Consider the following 22676-nt stretch of genomic DNA (forward strand, 5'->3'; position numbering starts at 1 on the left):
CAGCCATTTAATTCAGTGGGAGCACCTCTCCCATCCTTATATGTTTCCAGAATGAAGAGAATGAGAACAATACCTCTGATCTTTGGCAGTGCCGGGTTGCTTCCAGATGGAGGTCTCCAAGGGCTAATGATCAGAAGGCATTGCACAGCTGTTCGCTCTTGTCTTCCTTTAATGGATTTTCTGCAGTAAGGAAAAAGACGGAAGAAGCAGTGGGAAAACACAGGAGGGTCACAAGTTGAAGACTTGTTGAGCCAGTGTGGTGTAGTGGCAAGAGTGTTGGACTAGGAGCTGGGAGATCCAGGTTCTAGTCCCCACTCGGCCATGGAAGCTCACTGGGTGACTTCGGGCAAGTCACACCCTCTCAGCCCAACCCACCTCACAGGGTTGTTGTTGTGAGGATAAAATGGAGAGGAGGAGGATAATGTAAGCTGCCTTGGGTTCCTTGCAAGAGGAAAAAAAGGCGGGGTATAAATGCAACAAATAAATAAATAAGACAACTTTGTCTGGACCACCATAAAATTCCATTAATGAAGCAGGGTGATGGTGCAATAAAAAGTCTGGAAGCACCCCTGGCTTCACCCTGATACCCTTTATAAAGAAACCTGTTTTCCTCTCTTTCTCTCCCCACCCCCACAACTTCTTTGTAGTAATACATTATATTGCCATTCCATCCCAGTTGAAGCAATTTGAATGGAAATGGTTTTGGCATAAACATGGGTCCATATAATGAATTTAGTATCAAGCATTTTCTCATTTTAGAGATCCAGTGACAAGGTTGAGATATTGCTGCTACTGCTTCATTAATGTGTGATCCTCATAGTTGAGCCATACCCATGAACCCACTATAAAACCTGAAGCTTCAGAAGGGGTCTGTGAAGATTTGAGCCAGTCAGTCCATTAGAGGAAATTCACGTTTTGCTGAAAATCCACAGTGCTGCTCCTCCTACCAGTCATCGCTTCCCCTGTAACTGAAGAGCTGTTTTCAGGAGTCCAACAAAGGGTGGCAGGCAGTTCGAATAAACAAGCTGACTTATCTTTTTGGCCCACCTAGGCCAGTGATGTATGCTGTGATTGCCAGCAGCTCTCCAGGGTTTCAGGCAACAGGGCTTTCCCCAGCTCCATTTCCTGAGATTCTTTAGCAGGGATTCAGTTCTCCTACAGGCCTTGTTTAATGTATGTTACTTGAGCTACAGCTCCTCCAAAAGGACCCTGATGATTTGAACTTCTGTGAGAGAGATGACTTCTCTTTCCCTTCCTGAGGCATTGCGGGATGCGCTGTTAAAACACTGCCACATAATTATGATGTGAAAACATCTAGGGATCGTCTAGGACAGAGGTGTTGAATATCTTCCAACCCAAAGGCCAAATTCGATTTCTGAGAAGCTCCCGGGGGCAACATTCCAGTGGTGGGCAGGGCCAAAGGCAAAAGGGGGCAGACTGAAGGGAAAATGGTCAGTGCAAAAATACCAGCATATGTTAGCTTAACACTCTTACTAAGCCATAAGAGAGACATTTCAACTTTTTAAAACAGGAGGAAAACTGCAGGAAAGCTGGGAAACCACCAAACGATCTACAGTCAAGGGGTTGGGGTCAGGGGAAGGGGCGTAGCCATCTGTGGAACTCCGGAGGGCCAGATTTGGCCCACAGGAGGTCTGAATTTGGCCCACAGGCTTAAGGTTCAACACTCCTGGTCTAGGAAAAAGCTCCCGCACTTAATTCCGTTATGTATGTAAACAGGACCAACAGGTAGACAGGTTTGAGGGGGCCCTCAGCAAAGTGTGCAGGTGGGGGGGGGCTTCCTGTGTCAGTGGACCCCCAGCTCTGGGCTTCTCTGGCAACAACAGCAGGCAGCTATGTGCTGCCATTTTAAATATCCCACAATGCTGCCGCTGTAGCTTTGCATTGTGGGTAAGTAGCCACTTTAATTCCCCACAAATGCCCCATAGCGACCCAGATGTCGAGGGCAGTGTGTGAAATTTAAAATGGAAGCTTGTAGACCTAACAGCCTGGCACGGGCCCAGGACAGGCATCTGAGTCAGTGGGCACTGCCGGGACCCTAGCAGCCTGAGGGTGCTGGGTACTAATGCTGGGCCTGTGTGTGGACCAGCCATTTCATACATTGCACATCAGCAAACCCCTGGTTACCACTGAGTGGATACTCTAGCGGGAGCCCGAGCCCATTTCTCTGCCAAGCGGGCCGGTATGATACAAGTGTTTTCAAACACCTGTTTGTTCACCGCAGCGTAAAGTATGAATGTGAGAAAGGCAGCCATTTTATGAAGTGGTAACTTGGCATGGTCGGCATGTAATCACTTGGGAAGCCATATTACACCACTAAGTGTAAAGGGGAAGGGCCGTAGCTCAGAGGTAGAGCAAATGCTTTGCATGCAAAAGGTGTCAGGTTCAATCCCTGACATTTCAAGGTAGGGCTGGGGAAGACCCTGTCTGAAACCCTGGAGAGCTGCTGCTGGTCAATATAAAGTTAGATGGTCTGATTCCGTATAAGGCATCTTCCTATGTTCTTATTTAAATCAGCTCTTTATTCAGAACCATGAGGAATGGAGTCTTTATTTATTTGTGATATTTATATACCACTAAATATAATAAAATCCCTAAGCAGCCCTCTACATTGGAGAGGGGCCATAACTCAATGAGTAGAGCACCTGCTTTGCACGCAGAAGGTCCAATCTTTAGCATCTCCAGGTAGGGCTGGGAAAGATTCTGGTCTGAAGCTCTGGAGAGCCACTGCCAGTCAGTATGTAGAAAATACTGAGCTAGGTGGACCAATAGCCTGCCTCAGTATTCAGCAGTGGCGACTGGTGCCCATTGGGGCTGGTGGGGCAGAAACAGGGCAGATGCTCAATATTCTATTGAGATCGCTGAAGGAGGACAGGAGAAGGTCATTCATGGTACTTGGCAGCTGCGCACCGTTCACTGAAACAAATATACCTGGTTGTGTTGGGAGATCTCGCTGCCACAAGGGGTGAGGGGGGGATCACTGCACCATTTGCCCCAAATATAGAGGTGCCTCTGGGTATCGGGCAGCTTCCTGTGATCATATGAGTGGTTGGGAGAATCTCCTCTGCTTCCCCAGATTACTAACCGGGTGTGCAAGATGCCGTACATTTCTGTTCTCCAACTGGGCCAAGTTGACACTTGGTAAATAGTTTTCTGTATTAGGTGTATGCCCAAAACATCTTTGGGTGCAATCCTGTGCCTGTTTAGACAGAAGAGAAGTCCTACAACTCCCAGCATTCCCCAGCCAGCATGGCTGGCTGGGGAATGCTGAGAGTTGCAGGACTTTTTTTCTGTCTAAACAGTCATAGGGTTGCACCCTTAGACCCTGTTCTCAGGTTACCCAGGAAGTTTGGGAACCACAGATGCACCAATCCTTCCCACACTGCCAGAGTAACAGGAGAAACATAGGAGGGGTTTACACCATGACACTTCTCCATGCCAGCACTAGCCCACTTTTTCAAGGGTTGACATTGACACGGGGAGGATCCGCAACATAGGCTGTGCTGGTACAATTTGGGATGAGTGGGTTATGTTACCCCAGCAGTGCTGCTGCTGCTCCCATCCTGCTGTGATAAGGTGAGTAGTGAACCAAAGGTGTACACCTGAGAAATAGCAATGGGTGAAGTGTCTTCTGTAGAAGGTTTTTAATCTGTTGTGCTCTGTTCTGTTGGCAGATATGGCAGGCTGCATTAAACACTCTGACCCCAAACCCGACAGACAGCTGCCCACTCTACCTGAACTATGCCACTGTAGCAGCTTTACCTTCCCGGGTGAGCAGACACAACAGCCCGTCTGCCGCCCAGTTTCTCACGCGTCTCATTCGAAACTGTCTCCCAGGAGGGGCCAACCGATGCATCCTGGTAAGTGAAGGTGCGGGAGGACTTTAACATATCCTTAAAGCACTTAAAGAAAATGGAAAGGGGCTGTTTTTGGTTTTTAATTGCCGGCTTCTGCTTGAAAGCTGCCCCCATGGGCCCCAACCAGCACCTCCATACTGGACACCTTTAGGGCACAATCTTATGCATATTTAGACAGGAAAAAGTCCTGTAACTCCCAGCATTCCCCAGCCAGCCTGTCTGTTTCAGGTAAATTAATTGAAATCATTATTAAAGGTAAAATTAGTAAGCATATAGAAGGACAAGCCCTGCTGAAAAAGAATCAACATTGCTTCCACAAAGATAAGTCCTGTCTCACTAACCTTTTAGAGTTCTTTGAGAGTCTCAATAAACATGTGGATGGGTGATCCAATGGACATTGTTTTCTGGACATGGATGGCTGGAGAGTGCTGGGAGTTGTAGGACTTTTATCTAAACATGCATAGGATTGCACCCTTAGAGACTTGGGGCATGAATGTTCATTTTGGTGCCTCCCCCCCCCCACTCCCTGCTTTCTCACTGCACCCTAAACTAATGCCATTTTTTCTCTCAATGGGAATGTAGTAATTGTCACTGTTGGTGTGGACCCCTCCATGTGCCTGGCCTGGTGCAATTGTGCCCCCCCCCCCCCGCATGTGTGTGGACTTCTGATCAGCATTAGAGGTGCAAATACAAAACAAAAAGGTGGGGGTAGTTAATGCAGACATAATTAATGCAGATTACAAGGGTACAGTTTTGTTCATGAAACCTTAGACATGGGTGGCGCCATAGTCCTATGATTAGAGTAGAACTAAAACAATTCACTTCAGTCAAGTAGCAGTTTCCTGGGAGGGAGCGAGGGGAGCATCAACTCTCAGCATCAGTTCTTATCAGGAAGTCATAGGAAGTTCTTGGGTTTTGTCAATCAAGGCTGAGCTTGATCGTCATCAAAACATAGCATAGGTGGAGAATAACTGGCTGGTTTTCATCGACTGCCATCTGAAGCTGTTTGTTATTTATGTTTTAATGTTCTATTACTTTTAATCTTGTAAGCCAGCCTGGTGCCATCCAGATGTTTTGGACTTCCACTCCCATCAGCCTCAGCCAGCATGGCCAATAGTCAGGAATTCTGGAGTTGTAGTCCAAAGCACAACTGGAGGGCACCAGGTTGGGGCAAAGCTGCTCTAAGACATGGCTCAGGAGAAACCAGATCTGTGTTTTATGTGTCCAAGGACAGAAAAGTGAGGTCAAAATAATACGTCAAGTCAAGACTTCCAGGTGGAGAACTGAACTTCCAGTGCCTTTAAAATCATCTACAAGTGTTGACTTAGTTGACCCATCTCGTATTGATTTGCTCTCCAGCTTCATAGTCCCAAAGAGCCCACCTCCAAGATTATTAATTCCTAAATCATTTTTGTAGCTTCCTTAATTCCTTTCTCTCAGTATACATGGTTTCATCCCCCATCTTAGGCTTGTGTGACATTTTTGACTTTTGGCTTCCGTTTCAGATGGTCTGTGAGCGCTCGGAGGTCTTTGCCTCGGCCTGTGCCATAGCGAGGGCTTTCCCACTGTTCACACACCGTTCCAGTGCATTGAGACGCACAGAGAAGAAAACCGTGATAGTGGAGTTTTTCCTGGTTGGGCAGAACAATGGCCCAGTAGAGGTGGAAACCCTTAAAGTAAGCTTTGGTTTTCCATTCACTAACTGTTGCAACAGAGGAAGTTAGATACTTTAGATGTAAAAATAGCTGAATTGAGTGTGTTAGTTGCCATCCTAACAGTCTGGTTCTACACCCACCATACTGGTTTAATCGCTGGGCTAGAGCACGTGTTACATCTGTCGTGGGGGGAGGCGGGTGTTGCTGTCAAAAAGAGCATTCCTGTGCCTCATTTGTTTTCTCTTGCACACTCTTGTGGCAAATAGATGTGTCTCTTAGTCTGCTCCACACCTTGGTCTCTTCTCTTTTACATTCCTGCCTTGTATGTGCTTTGTTGTTGCACAGAGATTTTTAAACGACCCAGGTTCATGTTCATAATATTGATTCAGGTTATGGATGCTATTCAAATAGTGCTTAGTAGTTTAGCTAGCATTCATGCTTTCCAAATCACACACACAAAACACCCCATCATTCCCTCAGTTCCTTAGAAAATCAGAGCATAAGAAATATGGAGTGCTAGCAGGGGTTCATATCTTGTACCAGGTGGGCCAGTTGGAACTTGTGTTCATTTTATTAGCAAAAGGAGGGTTATAAATCTAGTAAATACAGCTTCCCAAGAGGGATGCCTTCTACTGTGCAGGTGTATGTAATTAGACTTGCTAGACCAAACTTTCCTACATTGCCAGGACTCAAACACTGCTAGGTCCCAAACTCTCATAAGTAGTCTCTGCGCTTTACTTGCATGATATTTTAATTATCCTGACAACTGGAAAGTCTCTGAGCATTACAGATGTAGGGTTGTGCAAAACAACAGCCAATAGAGTGCACACACGCACCTTTCATTTTTTGTCATCTCTAGTGTCTAGAAAGTGCTACAGAGGGCGTAAGGCTGGCTGCTCGGATCGTAGACACCCCATGCAATGAAATGAATACTGACAGCTTCCTGGAGGTTGGTGATACCGTTTGACAGGGCTATCTGTTGGATTATGCTTCTCAGCTGTGCCACAGTCCAGATTTCGCTCTTGCTTCTCTTTAGCAAAATCTTGGATTTTGTCAAGAGTGCTCAGGTGTTGATTGTCATTTGGTCCTGATATGTTATTCAGTTAGAAGCAGAAGATTTTTTAATGAGCCTCATAAATTAGAAGGACTAAATGATCAGGAAGTCTGGGTTATGCTTCTAGGCTGTGCCACAGTCATCCAGCAAGAAATTTGCACATGATATAGGGCACCCATTAAATAATTCCTGGACTGGCCCATTGAGGAGCAACATGGGAGGAGATTTAATGTAGAAACAAAGAAGGCGCTCACTTTGTTCTTGATTATCCTGTCTTTTGAATGTCAGGGAACCCTCTTCATCCAACTAGTCTGCTGAAGAACCTCTTAGCATCTGCTTACTGCAGAGGATTGTCGGACATGTTTTAAAGTGTACACTCAATTCCTTTGGGGCGCTGTCCAGGCCTAATAGGCCTCACTTGCTCTCCATGAACAGAAAGTCTCAACACAGCAAGGCCTGGCACAAGACATTTTGCTGCCTGAGGAAGACAGCAAAGAGTCATCCTTGTTCCCTGCAAGTCATGGTTCATAGGACTCAGAGCTGGGTACCCAGACTTTCAGGTTATTAGTAGCAGGTTGTTATTTTGCCACCTGAGATAGGAAATCCCACAAGCACCTCTCCCTGGCAGTAAAAATACAATAATAATAATTTCAATAACTAATGGTTAGCTTGCCCTTTCATAACACCCCAGATTAGCTGCCTGAGTTAGCCAGCTCATTCTGCTTAAGGCCCTGCTCCTGAAAGCCCAGATTGATTATTTCTTATGTTTTCCCTCCGCCATTCCTCCAAGGAGCTCAGAGTAGTGTACATGTTCTCACCGCACCCAGTCAGAGCAGAGGCGGTATACGCAAGCTGACTTTCAGGGAAGCTTACCTGAAATTACTGATCTTCTCATGGAAGAGTCCCAGGGTTCTCCTGAGCACAGTTTGAAAAAACACTTTTGCAGGAGATGTGGAAAAGATTGCCCTCCCTCACCCTAAGTTGTGTGCTCTCTGCTTTTGTGGCCTCTTATGTTTAGGCTTCATCAGTATGACTCTGCAGTTATAAAGTGAAAGATGTATGATTCTGTGAAGGTTGCCCCAGATGGTTTTGTTTTAATTATTTATTGGTTGATTTAATTTTCTGTCCTGCCTTTCGGTACATCACTTCTTTCAGGTTGGCTCGCTATTTCAGATAATAAAATCAACATAATTGGCAAAGGATACGACTAGGGGTCCATGAGTTTTAGCTAGCCTTGGTAGCCAAGGAATTGTGGTTTCCAGGTTCCTGCCCACCCCACTTCAGTTCTGCCACTGAGCAGCCAAGGAAGGCCTGTCCCAACATTTCCTGCAGGAAGGATCTGTCAGCTTAGTTGCAGTCAGCTTGGCTGCCTCAAGAGTGCCTCAAGAAGCCAGAGAATCCCCCTGATTCCTGTTTCTGCTGCAGAACAGAGAAGCATGGCAGCGGGGTTGCTGGTTTGGCCCTGCCTAACTGAAGCAGTCCAGGCCAAACTACTCATTCTTCAAAGCTACACTATGCGTGATTGGCTTATTTACCTCAGTGTAAGTGTATGCGGCCCCTCTTTGGATCAGGCCTGTGGCACTCTGGGAGGGAGAGGGTTAAGCTCTCCCCCCCCCCCCAGTTTCAAACAGAAATTCCACCCCCCTGGGGCGGCGTTACGAAAAGAAAAAACTTATCTATTGATTCCAGTGGAGATGTTTTTTTCTTTTTTTAATGCCCCCCCAAAGGGGGGGTGGAACTTCAGGATGAAAATGGGGAGACACCCCCCCTTCCCAGAGCACCATGTCCTGATACAAATCAGGGCTACGCATATTTACAGTGAGGTCAATCTATGCATGATTTGTCACAGAGAGGAAGGCCAGGATCTCTTCTCGATCGTCCCAGAGTGCAAGACACGGAATCATGGGCTCAAGTTACAGGAAGCCAGATTCCGCCTGAACATCAGGAAAAACTTCCTGACTGTGAGAGCAATACGACAATGGAACCAATGACCTAGGGAGGTGGTGGGCTCTCCCACATTGGAGGCGTTCAAGATGAGGTTGGACAGCCATCTGTCAGGGATGCTCTGACTTGGATTCCTGCATTGAGCACGGGGTTGGACTCGATGGCCTTGCAGGCCCCTTCCAACCCTACTGTTCTATGATTCTAAGGTGTAGTTTGGCCCTCTGGATGTCTCATTATGGCAGCTGCCCCATAGTCTTGGCAGCCTTGGAGCTGGTGAGGGGGCAGGAATCACCATGCCACAGCTGGGACAGTTGTCGCCAGCAGGTAAAACAAAACAAAAAATCAGCAACAGCTTAAAAGTTTTTTAAGGCCTTAGAAACTAAGAAAACTCTTTGGTGCCATTGAAGTAGGGGCAAGATGAGGCTCCCCATGGAAAGCAGTGCCACGACTGAAAAGGCCCTCAAAGTGGATGACTTTGGTGTCAGGGCAGACTGGTTGTTTAGGGAGGTGGTCCAACAGGTTGTTGTTGCATGTTCCCTTGGATTGCGGCTCTTGAGTTTTAAAGAGCAGAGGGGAAATGTGTTCTCACTTGACACTGGTGTTTTCCTTCTTTCCTTGAAGGAAATCAAAAAAGTTGGAAAGGACTTGGGGATCGTTCCAACCATTTTTCGAAATGCAGAACTGAAGGAGAAAGGATTTGGAGGTCGGTCAAGCCAAAGCTTTCCCCCCCTTATAGCTAGTGTGCCTGTGAATACCAGTTGCTGGGGAATGTGAGTGGGAGGGTTCTATTTCAGTCATGTCCTACTTATGGGCTTCCCGCAACCATCTGTTTGGCCACTGTGGGAACAGAATGGTGGATTAGATAGGGTTTGGGTCTGATCTGGTAGGGTTGTTCTTACATTCTTAGGAACTGACTCTCTGAAGAGGGTTCAGCCAGGATCATAGAATCTGGGAGCCCTTAATTTATACAAATCTCATATGTAGTTAGGAAATTGCCAGTGGGTTTCCTAGTAGGTTCAAATAATTATTTCAGCCTTCATAACAAAATGAAGTTCTCCATTCCCTCCGCCATCCCCAGGTATCTATGGTGTTGGCAAAGCAGCCATGCACCCACCTGCTCTAGCCGTGCTCAGTCATACCCCAGAAGGTGCCACACAGACCATTGCCTGGGTTGGGAAGGGCATTGTGTATGACACTGGAGGACTCAGCATCAAAGGAAAGGTATGTACGTCTAGAACCTGTCTATGGAGAACCTAACAGTGGCCATGAGTAGCGATAGTTGTGAGAACAAACGCCACAAAAATACATCTAAATGTAATGCATACATAGTGTGTGGTGTAGGAATGTATAGACTGTGTAAAATCTGTTCCATGTGTGTTTCGCGGATTGTCAGGAGCCTTTTGTTCAATCGTCTGCTCACAAACGGATACAAATATTTTTTTCGTCATGCGGAAAAATACGCAAATAATTACTTAAGTATTTACGTATTTACATAAATATTTACATAATTTGCCTTAGTACGCAACATTTAGCGTATTGTCCCCCATTCCATTTAATGTGTCCTTGGCAGAAACTTACGTATTTTTCTACAAATTTATATGTGTAAATTTTGGGAAAGTAAAAAAAATAATCCAAAAGCCCACGGACTCTGCATGGCCTGAGAGGGTTGCTCTGCACTGGATTCCACAGGTAGGATTCTTAGAAATCCGAGCTCATTTTAGTCTGTCTTGAATTTCCCCAGCATCCCTAGTGTGGTGGCATTCATCGTGAGTACAGCACCATGAATGCATATAATACTTTGCAATTTACACAGAGTAAACTAAGTACTTCATATCTCGTGAAGTAGTAGTTCCCCTCTACTCAGCACTGGTTAGGGCTCATCGTGAGTACTGTGTCCAGTTCTGGGCACCACACTTTATGAAGGATGCGGACAAACTGGAGAGGGTTCAGAGGAGGGCAACAAAGATGATCAGGGGACTGGAAACAAAGCACTATGAAGAGAGACTGAAAGAACTGGGCATGTTTAGCCTTGAGAAGAGAAGACTGAGGGGAGATATGATAGCGCTCTTCAAGTACTTGAAAGGTTGTCACAGAGAGGAGGGCCAGGATCTCTTCTCGATCATCCCAGAGTGCAGGACACAAAAAAATGGGCTCAAGTGACAGGAAGCCAGATTCTAGCTGAACATCAGGAAAAACTTCCTAACTGTTAGAACGATACGACAATGGAAGCAATTACCTAGGGAGGTGGTGGGCTCTCCCACACTGGAGGCATTCAAGATGAGACTGGACAGCCATCTGTCGGGGATGCCCTGACTTGGATTCCTGCATTGAGCAGGGGGTTGGACTTGATGGTTTTATAGGCCCCTTCCAACCCTACTATTCTGTGATTCTAAGTTTAAAAGAAATACATGTTTACAACCAATCTAAACTTAGACAAGGAAGAAGAGGCAAGGGTAAACAAAAGACAAATATAAGCGAATGCAGTTACATATATGTAGACATAGATTCAGTTGGAGGATTAAAACAGATTAAATTTGCATTCTGTTACACACTTACCTGGGAAGAAATCCCATTTAATCCCTTGGGCTTCACTTGTAAATAGACATGTACAGGATTGCATTATAAGCCTTTTAGCATAGATATTTTATCATGAAAGTTGATTCATGTGTTTCTGCTTCTGTTTGGCTAGACAACAATGCCTGGGATGAAACGAGATTGCGGTGGAGCTGCTGCTATTTTGGGTGCCTTCAAAGCCACTGTAAAGCAAGTGAGTGAAATTCAATACATTGCTGAGATTGGATTAGTTGTCTGCCTGTTTTAGCCGTGCAGTACAGACTTGAGGTTCAGTAATCTAGCAGTGGTGTAATTTATCACCACCATTCCTCATTTTGTCCGTGAGAAAATCCAACCCATGTCAGCTTTTCAGTGATATGTAAAATATAGGTGATCATCTTTCCATTGTGGAAGATCTCGCTTGGTTATATGCTGCCATAATGGTAGACCATTTGATGGTGTGTTCCATTTGATTGTAAATAACTTGCTTTCGCTACAACCTACATGGGCGCTGAGGTCTTGTTCACACACGTATAGAATTTTTTAAAAATTAACATCATTTATATCCTGCCTCTCCTTCTGTTTGAGTCATCCAAGGTGGCTTACTACAAAAGCCAGGTAAAACAATCAAGCACACAGATCAATTTAAATCCACACACACATAGAGCTGGTTCGCACAATCACTGCAACGCAGCGTGACTTATTTAAGCCATGGTAGGTTGCGGCATGTGCTGGAGGCCATTTTGAATATTCATCCCCGGGCGTGTTTTGCTGTGTCATCCGAACCTGGGCGGCATGGCTTGTTGGAGGGGAAACAACCCCCCAGTAACCCTTGGTTATTGGATTCTTGTTTCACCCTCCAACTAGCCATGCTACTTGGGTTTGGACGACACAACAAGCTGCGGCTGGGGCTTGAATCTGGCGCCCATGAGCACCACGGTTTGTCATGGCTTAAATAAACCATGATGGGGTGTGCAAACCAGGTCATTGGGTCAAACTACACATTGTGTTAATTGCATAACATGTAGCAGAGCCTGATCCTTTCCTTTACTTGAGTGTAACTTCGTGCACCACTGATTGGGATCTAGACCAGCATGCTCTGTGATGGGAGGATTAAGCTTTCTCCCATTTGCTTCCTGAACCCCCCCCCCCCCCCATGGAGCTTGAAATAATTACCCAATGCCTAATACCAAGCTAGGCATTGTACAAAATGTATGCACCGAGACACGTAAGAGGGGGGCAAGGGGGGAGACAAAGAAAATGCAAAGCTTGGAATATGTTGAGAAACTAGCGGAAGTCCTTTTGAGGGGGAAAAAAAGGCCAAAGAAATTCCACTCTCACAATAAATCTTGCCACTGTGAATCTTGCTGACAGTCCTGATGTGGCTTTCCTCTCCTCCCACCACATGAGTATCTAGGACTCTAAAAGCATTCTCTGCAGTGATTTAATGAGCAGCAGGTCAGCCAGGAGATCTGGTCAGGAGGCACTCAAATGCTAAATTAGCATTTCCCAGGGCTTTAAATGGCATATTTCTTGTGGAGAGCTATACTGGATGCTTTGTTTGCGACCCAGAGCAAATCTCCCCATGTTTAGCAAAACAAAGACATAAAGGGCATTTTTTAAAAAATTAAAAATTACATTAAAAAAAGAGAATAGCGGGTATTTGTGTGTGATTCTATTTAAGCAATGCCTACCAACCTAACCTTTTCTGGACAAGGCTCTCTAGGAACAGGATCCAGTTTTTAACTTCCCTTTTCTACTGCTGCTTTAGAAATACATATATTTCTATATATTATTGTTACTATTTTTACTACTACCACTTCTACTACTTTTATACCGCTTAATATCCTAAAATATTTAAGCAGTTCACAATACAGCATAAAAACCAATATAAAAGCAGTGGAAGAATGATATGAGATAATAAGGAAGCAATCCTATGGTTCCCTAAGCAACTGGGGGGCCATAGGATATTTCAGAGTTCTGTATCCATGGTTGGAGACAGCATTCTGACCTTGGATCTGGGAATTTGTACTCCCCCCTGCCTTGCAGCTGGTGCAGAAAAAACTGTTCCAGATGTCTCTCTGAGGGTGGGAACTCGCCCTCAGAGAAGAGGAAAAGGGTGTGTGTGATGCAACCCTCCCTCAGGTCCATCTGCCTCCATTTTGGGACATCTTTCCTCACTGTCCCACAAGATTTAACCCCTAAATTCATCAGATAAAAGAGACACCAAATATGTCTAATTGGTTCCCTTTACCCAACCAAGAGAAATACCCAGTAAATATGAACACTGTTGGTAGTGCAGAAAGCTGAATAAGATGTGGGGTTGTATCATTTAAAACAAACAAAATTTATTTAATACAAGAGTTGTTATATCTTATGACTAATCACTCAGTTCTCGATCTTACCCTACCTACTGTACCGCTTCTAACCCCTTCTACAGACCCACTATCTAGATGTAGCTTAATCAAACCCTAAGGCCCTATCTAACCCACTAACTGTCTGCTCCTCCCTTTATAAACTCAGTCTCCTCACACACACACAAGCTCCTCCCACCTTTCACTCACTCACTGCCAAACAGTTAACCCTAACTGATTGATTGATTGATTGATTGATTGCATTTATATCCCGCCTTTTTTCCTCCAAGTAGCCCAAAGTGGTGTACATGATCCTCCGCCTCTCCATTTTATCCTCACAACATTAACCCTGTGAGGTAGGTTGGGCTGAGAGTCTATGACTGGCCCAAAGTCACCCAGTGAGCTTCCATGGCTAAGTGGGGACTAGAACCCGGGTCTCTTGGCTCCCAGTCCAACACTCAAACCAATATACCACACTGGCTCTCTTACTTGGGTTCTATTTAAGTTACCTGGGTTCTATTTAACACAGCAAATGCATACATACATTAATATAAACTCCGCATGGCAAGCATTGTGATTTTGTCACAGGGTGTTTCAGTGGGCGGAGAGGGGAGGAGACTGGAGAGGCCAGGATACAAACTCTCCTGACACCTCTCCAGCCTACTTCCCTCCCCCTCCAAAGCAGGCCACCTAGATGGGCAAAAAAGCCAGTCTAGCAAAAATGCAGAGTGGAAGGAGCAGGGAATTGAAGATTGCCTCCTCCGCTCTTCCCGCTCTGCACTGGATGACCGTAAGCCTCCAAGTACAAAGGCTTACGGTTATCGCAGTAGGATTGTGCGCTAAAAAATTTAAAGCATTACAACAAAGGCAATAGTAATGTCTAAATAGCTTTAGGTGACATCCTTTCTAGCACTTAATAATATGTTAATGGGTTTTTAAATGTTTCTCTTGTTCATATGGCACTTTGATTCTTTTGCGAAGTTTAAAAAGTACTTAATAAATCTATGAATGCATTTAAACAAATATGCTGCCTTTCATTTTTACATGGCTAGAGACAGGGTGGTGTAGCACATTCCATGTGCTTGCAACAGGCACTGTGCAGACACAGAGCTTGGCATAGGGCACACCGCTCCGCATTTCTGGGAATCTTGGCATTCACTTCACAAAGAAACAGCTCCCTGATGCCTCCGCAGAAAAAGGAGGAGACCTCAAGATGGCAGACTTATAGGGCAGAATCCAGTACTGCCGCTGGTTCTGTTGCGCTTGTGGGATCCACCACGCGTGCAGCAGGAAGAAGTGCTTCCTAAAGGAATCCTGGAAGTGAGTGGAAGTGCTTGTTTCTGGAACCAGACAGGTCAGCAGAGCTCCTTTGTGTGAGCTCCGCCAACCCGCACCAGTCTGGAAGCAAGCATTTCCACTTGCTTTGGGAACGGCTGCATTCAGCTTGCGCTAGCAGTAGGTCCTGCTAACGCATGGGCAGTAGTGGATGCTGCCCATGGGCTCCAAATTCACTCACCTTCTTTATTTTATTTATACAAAAATTCATGCCCCGCTTTTGCCCTCGAAAAAGGAATTGCTCAAAGCAGCTTACAGAATAGAAAAAGAGGCATAGATGTCTCAATAATCTATCATCAAAATCAGGAGTGGGGAAACTCTGACTCACAAGCTGGATATGGTCCTCAGAACTTCCCTAGCTGGCTTGCAGTCTCCCCTCCACATCCCCCTGCACCACCCCCATGCAGCAGTTGGGCTTGGAAAAAGCCTTCCGTTGGTACCAGTGGGGGGTTTTCAAGTCTAATTGCAGAATGTGTGTGTGTGTGTGTGTGATTTCTTGGAGGGGGGAGTTGCATCTTGGGAGGGAAGAGTTAACCCTGCATGCTGTTTCCCCCACCCCCAATCGCTCACCCCTACCCCCAAACACACATACTACAATTAGGCTTGAAAAAAGCCTTTCATTGGAGCAAGCAGGAGGCATTTTTCAAGCATTATTGCAGCATTGGGGATGATGGGCGGGGGGTTGCAGCTGGAGAGGGAAGAGTTAACCCTCCCTTCCCAGCCAATCTCTCCCTACAGATCCTCTGAACGCAAAAAATATATTCTTACTCTTAACTTAGCAATGCTTGGTATGGATTTCCTGAGTAACGGAAGTAAAAATAGTAATAATCTTGCTGTATGGTTCCTCTCGCATTAGGGTCTATTTCATTTGCTGGTCAGACTGTTTTGTACCTTCTTCCAGGTCATACCTACCTTTTTTCCTTGCTACAATAGGGCTTTAAAGATAATCTGCATGCAGTTTTTTGCTTGGCTGAGAATTCTGTTGGTCCAAACGCAACGAGACCTGATGATATCCATGTTCTTTACTCGGGAAAGTAAGGTTCATTCTCTCTCTATTTCTCTGTTGTCATGCATAACTACTAGTGCTTTACTTAGGGGATTCTCCACCTGCTCCCAACTTACAAGTGTACAGCCGAGGCAGCATATATGGTCCCTGAAGTATTTCATTGGCTCAGGGAGTATATGTATGTCATGATTGCAGACAGGTGCAGAAAAAGCAGAGGATATGATATTGGGCTCAGGTAAAAGCAAGTTTCTAGCCCTTGTGCTTGAAAGTGTATGGAGTATGCCTGGTGAAATCTCACGTGCCAGAGGGGTTGTTGAATAAGATTTTCCCAGTGGTCAGGAACAAGGTGGTAGCATCCTGTATAGCTCTATGTCTTGCCCATGAGCAACAAAATGGAATACATTATGCCAAATAGCAGCAGTGACAGAATAAATTGTGCAAAAGAAGAGAAAAATGCCTATTTGAGCCATTTGAAACAGGGCTTCAGTGTACATTCAGGACTAGTTGTAGTATACATCCAGTGTACATCCAAGACTAGTAGAACCACTTCATCTGCCGAGTTGAGTGTTGTTCAACCTCTTCTGGAGTGGGCTTCAGTCCCCTTGAATGATCTTGTGTGCAGTTTGGGGGTGCTCTTGGATCCATCACTGTCACTTGAGGCAGAGGTGGCCTCAGTGGCTAGACATGCCTTTTATCAGCTTTGGCTGATATACTAGCTGTGACCCTGTTTGGACAGAGACAGCCTGGCAGCAGTTACCATGCACTAATAATCTCCCAGTTGGATTACGGCAATCCCTTGTACGTCGTGCTGCCTTTCAAAATGGTTCAGAAATTTGAGATAGTCTGAAAGAAATCTGCTAGGCTCCTAACTGGGACTGGTCAATATGACCATATATAATGCCAGTGCTTCATCAGCTGCACCACTTCCAGTCTGTTTCAGGACCCAGTTCAAAGTGTTGGTGTTGACCTTTAAAGCCCTAAACTGCTTGGGACCAGAGTATCTAAATGGACATCTCCTCCCGCATGTACCTGCCTGGACCCTTAGGTCATCTTCAGAGGCCCGGCTCCAGGTGTCCCCACCAAATGAAGTTAGGCGAGTGGCTGCACAAGACGGGGCCTTCTCATTGGTGGTGTCCCATTCATGGCATGCCCTCGCAAGGGGCTTGTCTGACACCTACATTGCTATCTTTTGTTCTCTTTTAGGTGCCAGGCAAAGACACTTATCTTCTCCCAGGCATTTTAGATTTTTATTATTGTATTTGTTGTTTTTAACATGTTTTACCGTGAGAGCCAACCTGAGAACTTTTTTTGATATAGGGTTACACAGAAATAAAATTAAATAATTACAATTGTTTCAATCGCAGGAATTACTGGCGGACACATCCAGGACAGGTTGCACATTACATTTGAGCCATGGAGATGATCAGGCCTGCTCACATAAAGAAAATAATCCTGCCCTTACACTAAGGATCTTGAATTAAGTTACGTGCATCCTGGGGGGCTTTCTCATTTTGAATTTTTAAAAGATGGCCTGCTAAGATGTGAACGGAATGTGCTAAGATGTGAACTGAACATGTGGTGTGTAACTGCAGGCCTGGGGACCATATCCAGTCTTTCGGGGATCCCCAGAAGACCACAGCCCCTTCTCCTTTCCCCTAGTGATCAATCATCTGGTGTTTTCCTGGCTTTTGTGCAGTTTTTCCCCATTCTAAAAGTTCGACATACCTCTCCTAAAGCTTAGTTACTGATAGTAAAAGTTATAAGCTAAAATATGCTGCTATGTTTGCTCCATCCATTTTGCATTCGGCCCCATCCACCACAAAAACTCCAAAATTGGTATGGGGGCAGTGGCCCCACCTTTTGTGCCCTCAGCCACACCCACCACTGGAATACACGCCCCCAAGAGCTTTCCCAAAATGGAATTCAGCCCTCGGGCTAAAATAGGTTCTGCATTCCTGTGTTAGAAGGATCCTAGTACCCTGACCTCAAACACCGTAGCGTTGACTTGCATACATATAACTGCAAAAGAGGGAGTTCCTCCAGTCAGTCTGGTCTTGTGGAAAGGCTTCTAAGCCTGTGGAGTTGTACACATAGAATGTTGATTGGCTTACAAGGGGGTGGAGTAGCTTCTGCTTTTGTGGAGCTCAGCATGTTCATCAGACCTCCCATATGGACACAAGTCAGATCCTAATATTTTTATTATTTATTTATTTATTATTGCATTTATATCCCGCCTTTTTTCCTCTTGCAAGGAACCCAAGGCGGCTTACATTATCCTCCTCCTCTCCATTTTATCCTCACAACAACAACCCTGTGAGGTAGATTGGGCTGAGAGTGTGTGACTGGCCCAAAGTCACCCAGTGAGCTTCCATGGCCGAGTGGGGACTAGAACCCGGATCTCCCAGCTCCCAGTCCAACACTCTTGCCACTACACCACACTGGCTCTAATACTCTTTCTCTCTCTCTCTCCTGCATGTTCACCTTGAAATCTTCCTTTTTGATGGAACACTGCAACAGTATTCAAATTGCTTCAGTTTGTGTGTGTGTGTGTGGGTAGCACTTTTGTGTCTCCCCCCCCCACCCCCAAAAGCTCCTTTTCCGCTGCTGTCCTGAGTGGCAATTTCCTCAAGTAGGATTACATAGGTTTGCATGCCTGTTTTTCTATCCAAAACATGGTCAGCATGTTCCAGAGGCGTGCTGAAAAACTGCAGAACAGGGAAGCATTTTAACATGAGAAATTGGGAGAAAAAAATGTGAATCCCCTCGGTTGTTCTTTGTTTGTTTGTTTGTTTGTTTGCAACATTTGTATACCACTCCACATCTGAACAGATTCTGGAGCAGTAAACCATAAAGATAAAAAGAATAAAACACCATGTTTTTAAAACAATAACAGCAAAACACAAAATGCCAATAAAAACCTGGGCTGATCAATCAAGGAAGGCTTCTTGAAATAACGACGTTTTCAGTAGGTGCCCAAAAGAGCGCAGTGTTGGTGCCTGCCCGACTATTAGAGGCAGGGAGTTCCGCAGAAAGGGAGCTGCCACGCTAAAGGTGGACTGCAATCAGGCGCATACATTCATGCGCAACCTACCCAGTGACTAGGCAGGTTGAAAACAGGGAAGGCGGTCTCTCAGATATCTTGGTCCCAAATTGCCTAGGGCTTTATACACTACTTAAATCTGGCCCAGTAGCAAATAGGCAGTCGGTCCAGTTCCCTCAGCAAAGGAGTTGCTGAAAAGGGGCAGCTCCTGAGGACAGCTGAGCTACTTGAGGCTAGAAGAAACTTTATCTTCTCTGGTTGGCTTCCACCTGATCAAATAATATGATACCCGGTAATGACCATACCAAGAGCATTGTTTACCTCTAGGAAGGTAGCAAGGCTGGCATGGGTAGAGGAATTTATTTATTTATTTTAATACATTTCTTAATCACCCATCTGGCCAGTCACCCAGCCACTCTGGGCGATGTACAACAGTTCAATTTAGAACAGTAAAATGGCACATTAAAGCATCATCTAAAAATACCCTAGCCCACCCCAAATGCCTGCCTGAACAACCACGTTTTCAACACGTGGCGGAAGCTCATTAAAGAGGGGGCATGGCGGAGTTCCCTAGGGAGGGAGTTCCACAGAGTGGGGGCCACCACAGAGAAGGCCCTCTCCCTCGCCCTCACCAGCCTAGCTGTCCTGGCTGATGGGACAGAGAGAAGGCCATCCGAGACTGATCTTGTTGAGCGGCCTGTCTGGTGTTGCTGGAGGCGCTCCTTGAGATAGGCTGGGCCGGAACCGTACAGGGTTTTAAAGGTCAACATTAAGCTAAAATGGGATAGATTCATGTATAAATGGGTACCCTGAAATATTGCCCCTTTTAAAAACAAAACACATTCTACGCTTTCCCCAGAACTGTGGAAATCAACAACACAGACGCTGAGGGCAGACTGGTCCTTGCCGATGGGGTCTCGTATGCTTGCAAAGACCTTGGTGCTGACATCATTCTTGATATGGCTACTCTCACTGGTGCCCAGGTACTTCGGTTGTCAAGATAAACGTTGTTGCTCGCTTTGCCTGGTTGTGATCGCTGCTTGAAGCCATGAGTGCCTTTCTGACATTTCATTGAAGTGGCTGCGTTTGCACGCAGTTATGTAGGAAGCTAAGCTATTCAGAGGTAGAGAGTTGCAGAAATCTCTCCTTTGGAGGCTGAGCAGAGTTTGAGCCTGAGCATCTTCCAGGAGGGCCAGATGATGTTGTTTGGACTGGTTTTCAGTGGCCAACTTAAAGGTACCTGAACACCAGCCACAGAAAGCCACTCCAAAACAAGATCTGACACACCTGGAAGATGCTCCGGCTTAAAACCCCGCTGAGCCTCCAAGGAGAAGGGGGAGCTGGTTATTTGGGTTACCTGTTGGGGAGGGGTGGAGACCTCAGGCCCATAGGCCAAATCCACCCACCTGGGGTCCTAGTCCAGTGCTCTGTGCTTCCCTAGAAATGCACGCCCCCTTCCCCTGGCCCCAGACCTGTTCCCCAACCACTGGTCGTTTGGTGGTTTCCAGCTTTTGTGCAGGTTTCCCCCATTCTAAAAGGTTGAAATGCCCCTTCTAAGGCTTAGTTCCTGGCAGGAAGAGCTTTAAGCTACAATATGCTGGTATTTTGGCCCCACCCCTTTTGCCTTCAGCCCCACCCACTACTGGAATGTGGCCCCCGAGAGCTGTTCTCAAATTGAATTTGGTCCTTGGGCTCAAAGAGGCTCCCCACCCTGCCTGTAGCGAGTTGACGGGGGGTAGTTATTTACTTACTATTTACTTACTATTAGTATTTACTTACTATTTACTTACTATTAGTATTTACTTACTATTTACTTAAGGAGTTTGTACTCCACCACCCAGAATGGCATTTGATCTTTACAGTGGCCCAATAAATTAGATTTAGCTGAGAGGGGCCACTTGCCCAACAGCACCCAGCGAGGTTCCTAGCGGAGCAAAGATTTGAGTCTTCATTTCCCATGCCCAGTTCCTTTATTTTAGCCATGTGCCCAGTTCCTGTACTGTAGCCACAACAGCACAGTAATTCTCAATATACCACTAGCATCATTTAAATCAGTGGTCTACCTTCAGAGACTGCTTTCCATGTCTTCTTGTTTGCCACGGAACCCCTGTATATTGCAAAGGATTCTGGAGCATGCTGTAGCTCATACCCCATTTGTGTGGGATCCTTTTGAGGCCTCGCCACCATTCCGCATGAAGTAACCATCCACCCTATAGCACACTCAAGATACCACTGCAGCTTCACGTTCCAGGGGAAGATCAGTAGTAACCAAACGAGGATATAACACTACTGTGAAGGTCTGCTGAGGTGGCCTGCATCTTCTTGGGTTCCACACTTTCCCCTCTTATTCCCTACTAGGGAATTGCCACAGGGAAATACCACGCTGCTGTCCTCACCAACAATGAAGAGTGGGAAAGAGCTTGTGTGAAGGCGGGCAGAAACTGTGGAGATCTGGTTCATCCTCTCGTCTATTGCCCTGAGCTCCATTTCAGCGAATTTACCTCAGCTGTAGCTGACATGAAGAACTCTGTGGCAGTAGGTTTACCAGATTTATTGGTATTTCTTTGCTGAATACAACTGCTGGGCTGTATTTTTGACGGCACACGCTACTCCTGGCAAAAGCAAGTGATCACTGACATTACTAAACCATATCAGCCATTCATGCGGTCGTCCTTAAAATCACATTGGCTTCTCATGGAGACCATTTTGTGTATAGTGCCAAAAATGTGGGACTGGGCAGGGGGAGGATTTAAAAGTCTGTATACATGAATCGCAGCAGGGATTTACCAAGTGAGAGAATCTGATTAGTGTTTGGATTCTTCATATTTTAGAGACCATTTCTCTGCTCCACTTCAGCCACTGTGGTCAGCTGTGATTATTCTCCTCATGTACAATGGGAGATGTGCAGAGAGAGACATTTTCAGTATCTGCTTCCATACAGAAGTTGCCTTTATGCTGTCACCCAGGGTTCGCTAAGCACTTAAAGACTGGGGGCCCAGGCCCACAGGACACAATCTGCATAAAAGCTGTACATGTTGATTTATATCTATATATGCAAATGCTGGAATGATTACTAGGATTTATTTAAATTTCACAGGAGGCAAAGCCAGCCAATTAATTTCTCAGCCAAATAATCTCAAATAAAAAAAAATTCAATTAATTTGCCTCCTGCCCCAGATCATCCTGATGGGGAAAAAAATCTGAGTTTAATTACCATGCAGGGAGAGTTTTTTGGAGGGATGGCGGGGTTGCAGGAAGTGGGGAAGGGAGAGTTAAGTCTTCCCTTCCCAGCTGCAACCCCCCTTGAAAATTTCCCCCCGCATAGCAAGTAAGCCAAAAAAAAACCCCTTCCATTGGCACCAGTGAAGAGGCCGGGCCCTGGAGAATAGATCCAGCATAGCAACACCCCTGGCTGTCACTAATGCTGCTCTGGTTTTAATGTTTAAGGGAAAGCTAGGAAGCTGTGTGGCTGGCAGTGGCCCTGTGAGCCACATCCAAAGGGTTGTCTGCGTGGTGTATGAGCCAATTGTCAGAGTAACCTTCTGCAGCGCTTTTGCCAGATAAAAGATATCGCTGTATAGAATTGGGTTCCTTCTGCACACCTTCTCTAGAAATGCAGTTAAACATTGTATCGGGACAAGCCCCTTTAAAGCATAGCCTTTAAAAATGCTTCTCACTCAAGCAAACCTACTTCTCCTGTTTCCTCCAGGACCGTGATAACTCCCCAAGCTCTTGTGCTGGGCTTTTTATTGCTTCACATATCGGATTTGACTGGCCAGGTATCTGGGTCCACATAGACATTGCAGCGCCAGTCCATGCGGTGAGTGAACACAATTCTGCTCTCTCTGCTTAAAAAAAAA

The 22676-nt window shown here is 45.7% G+C and overlaps 1 protein-coding gene across 2 annotated transcripts in view; it reads left to right on the forward strand.

The window, feature by feature from the left end:
• The window catches only part of NPEPL1 (aminopeptidase like 1), a 31233-nt gene that overhangs the window by 4108 nt on the left and 4449 nt on the right, over positions 1-22676 (forward strand). For both annotated transcript variants that reach the window (XR_014790751.1, XM_084854272.1), the window contains exons 2-11: positions 3693-3878; positions 5381-5551; positions 6390-6479; positions 9150-9231; positions 9607-9749; positions 11218-11295; positions 15704-15804; positions 19676-19799; positions 21175-21351; positions 22526-22636. Coding sequence is in view for 1 of the 2 variants with exons in the window: in XM_084854272.1 (XP_084710398.1) it covers positions 3693-3878; positions 5381-5551; positions 6390-6479; positions 9150-9231; positions 9607-9749; positions 11218-11295; positions 15704-15804; positions 19676-19799; positions 21175-21351; positions 22526-22636 (1263 nt within the window). In the remaining variant the exon portion in view is untranslated. The remainder of the gene's footprint in view (positions 1-3692; positions 3879-5380; positions 5552-6389; positions 6480-9149; positions 9232-9606; positions 9750-11217; positions 11296-15703; positions 15805-19675; positions 19800-21174; positions 21352-22525; positions 22637-22676) is intronic.

Source organism: Heloderma suspectum, chromosome 4, assembly GCF_057233095.1.
Source record: "Heloderma suspectum isolate Gila_16-S chromosome 4, 16-S_ref, whole genome shotgun sequence".
NCBI lineage: Eukaryota > Metazoa > Chordata > Lepidosauria > Squamata > Helodermatidae > Heloderma > Heloderma suspectum.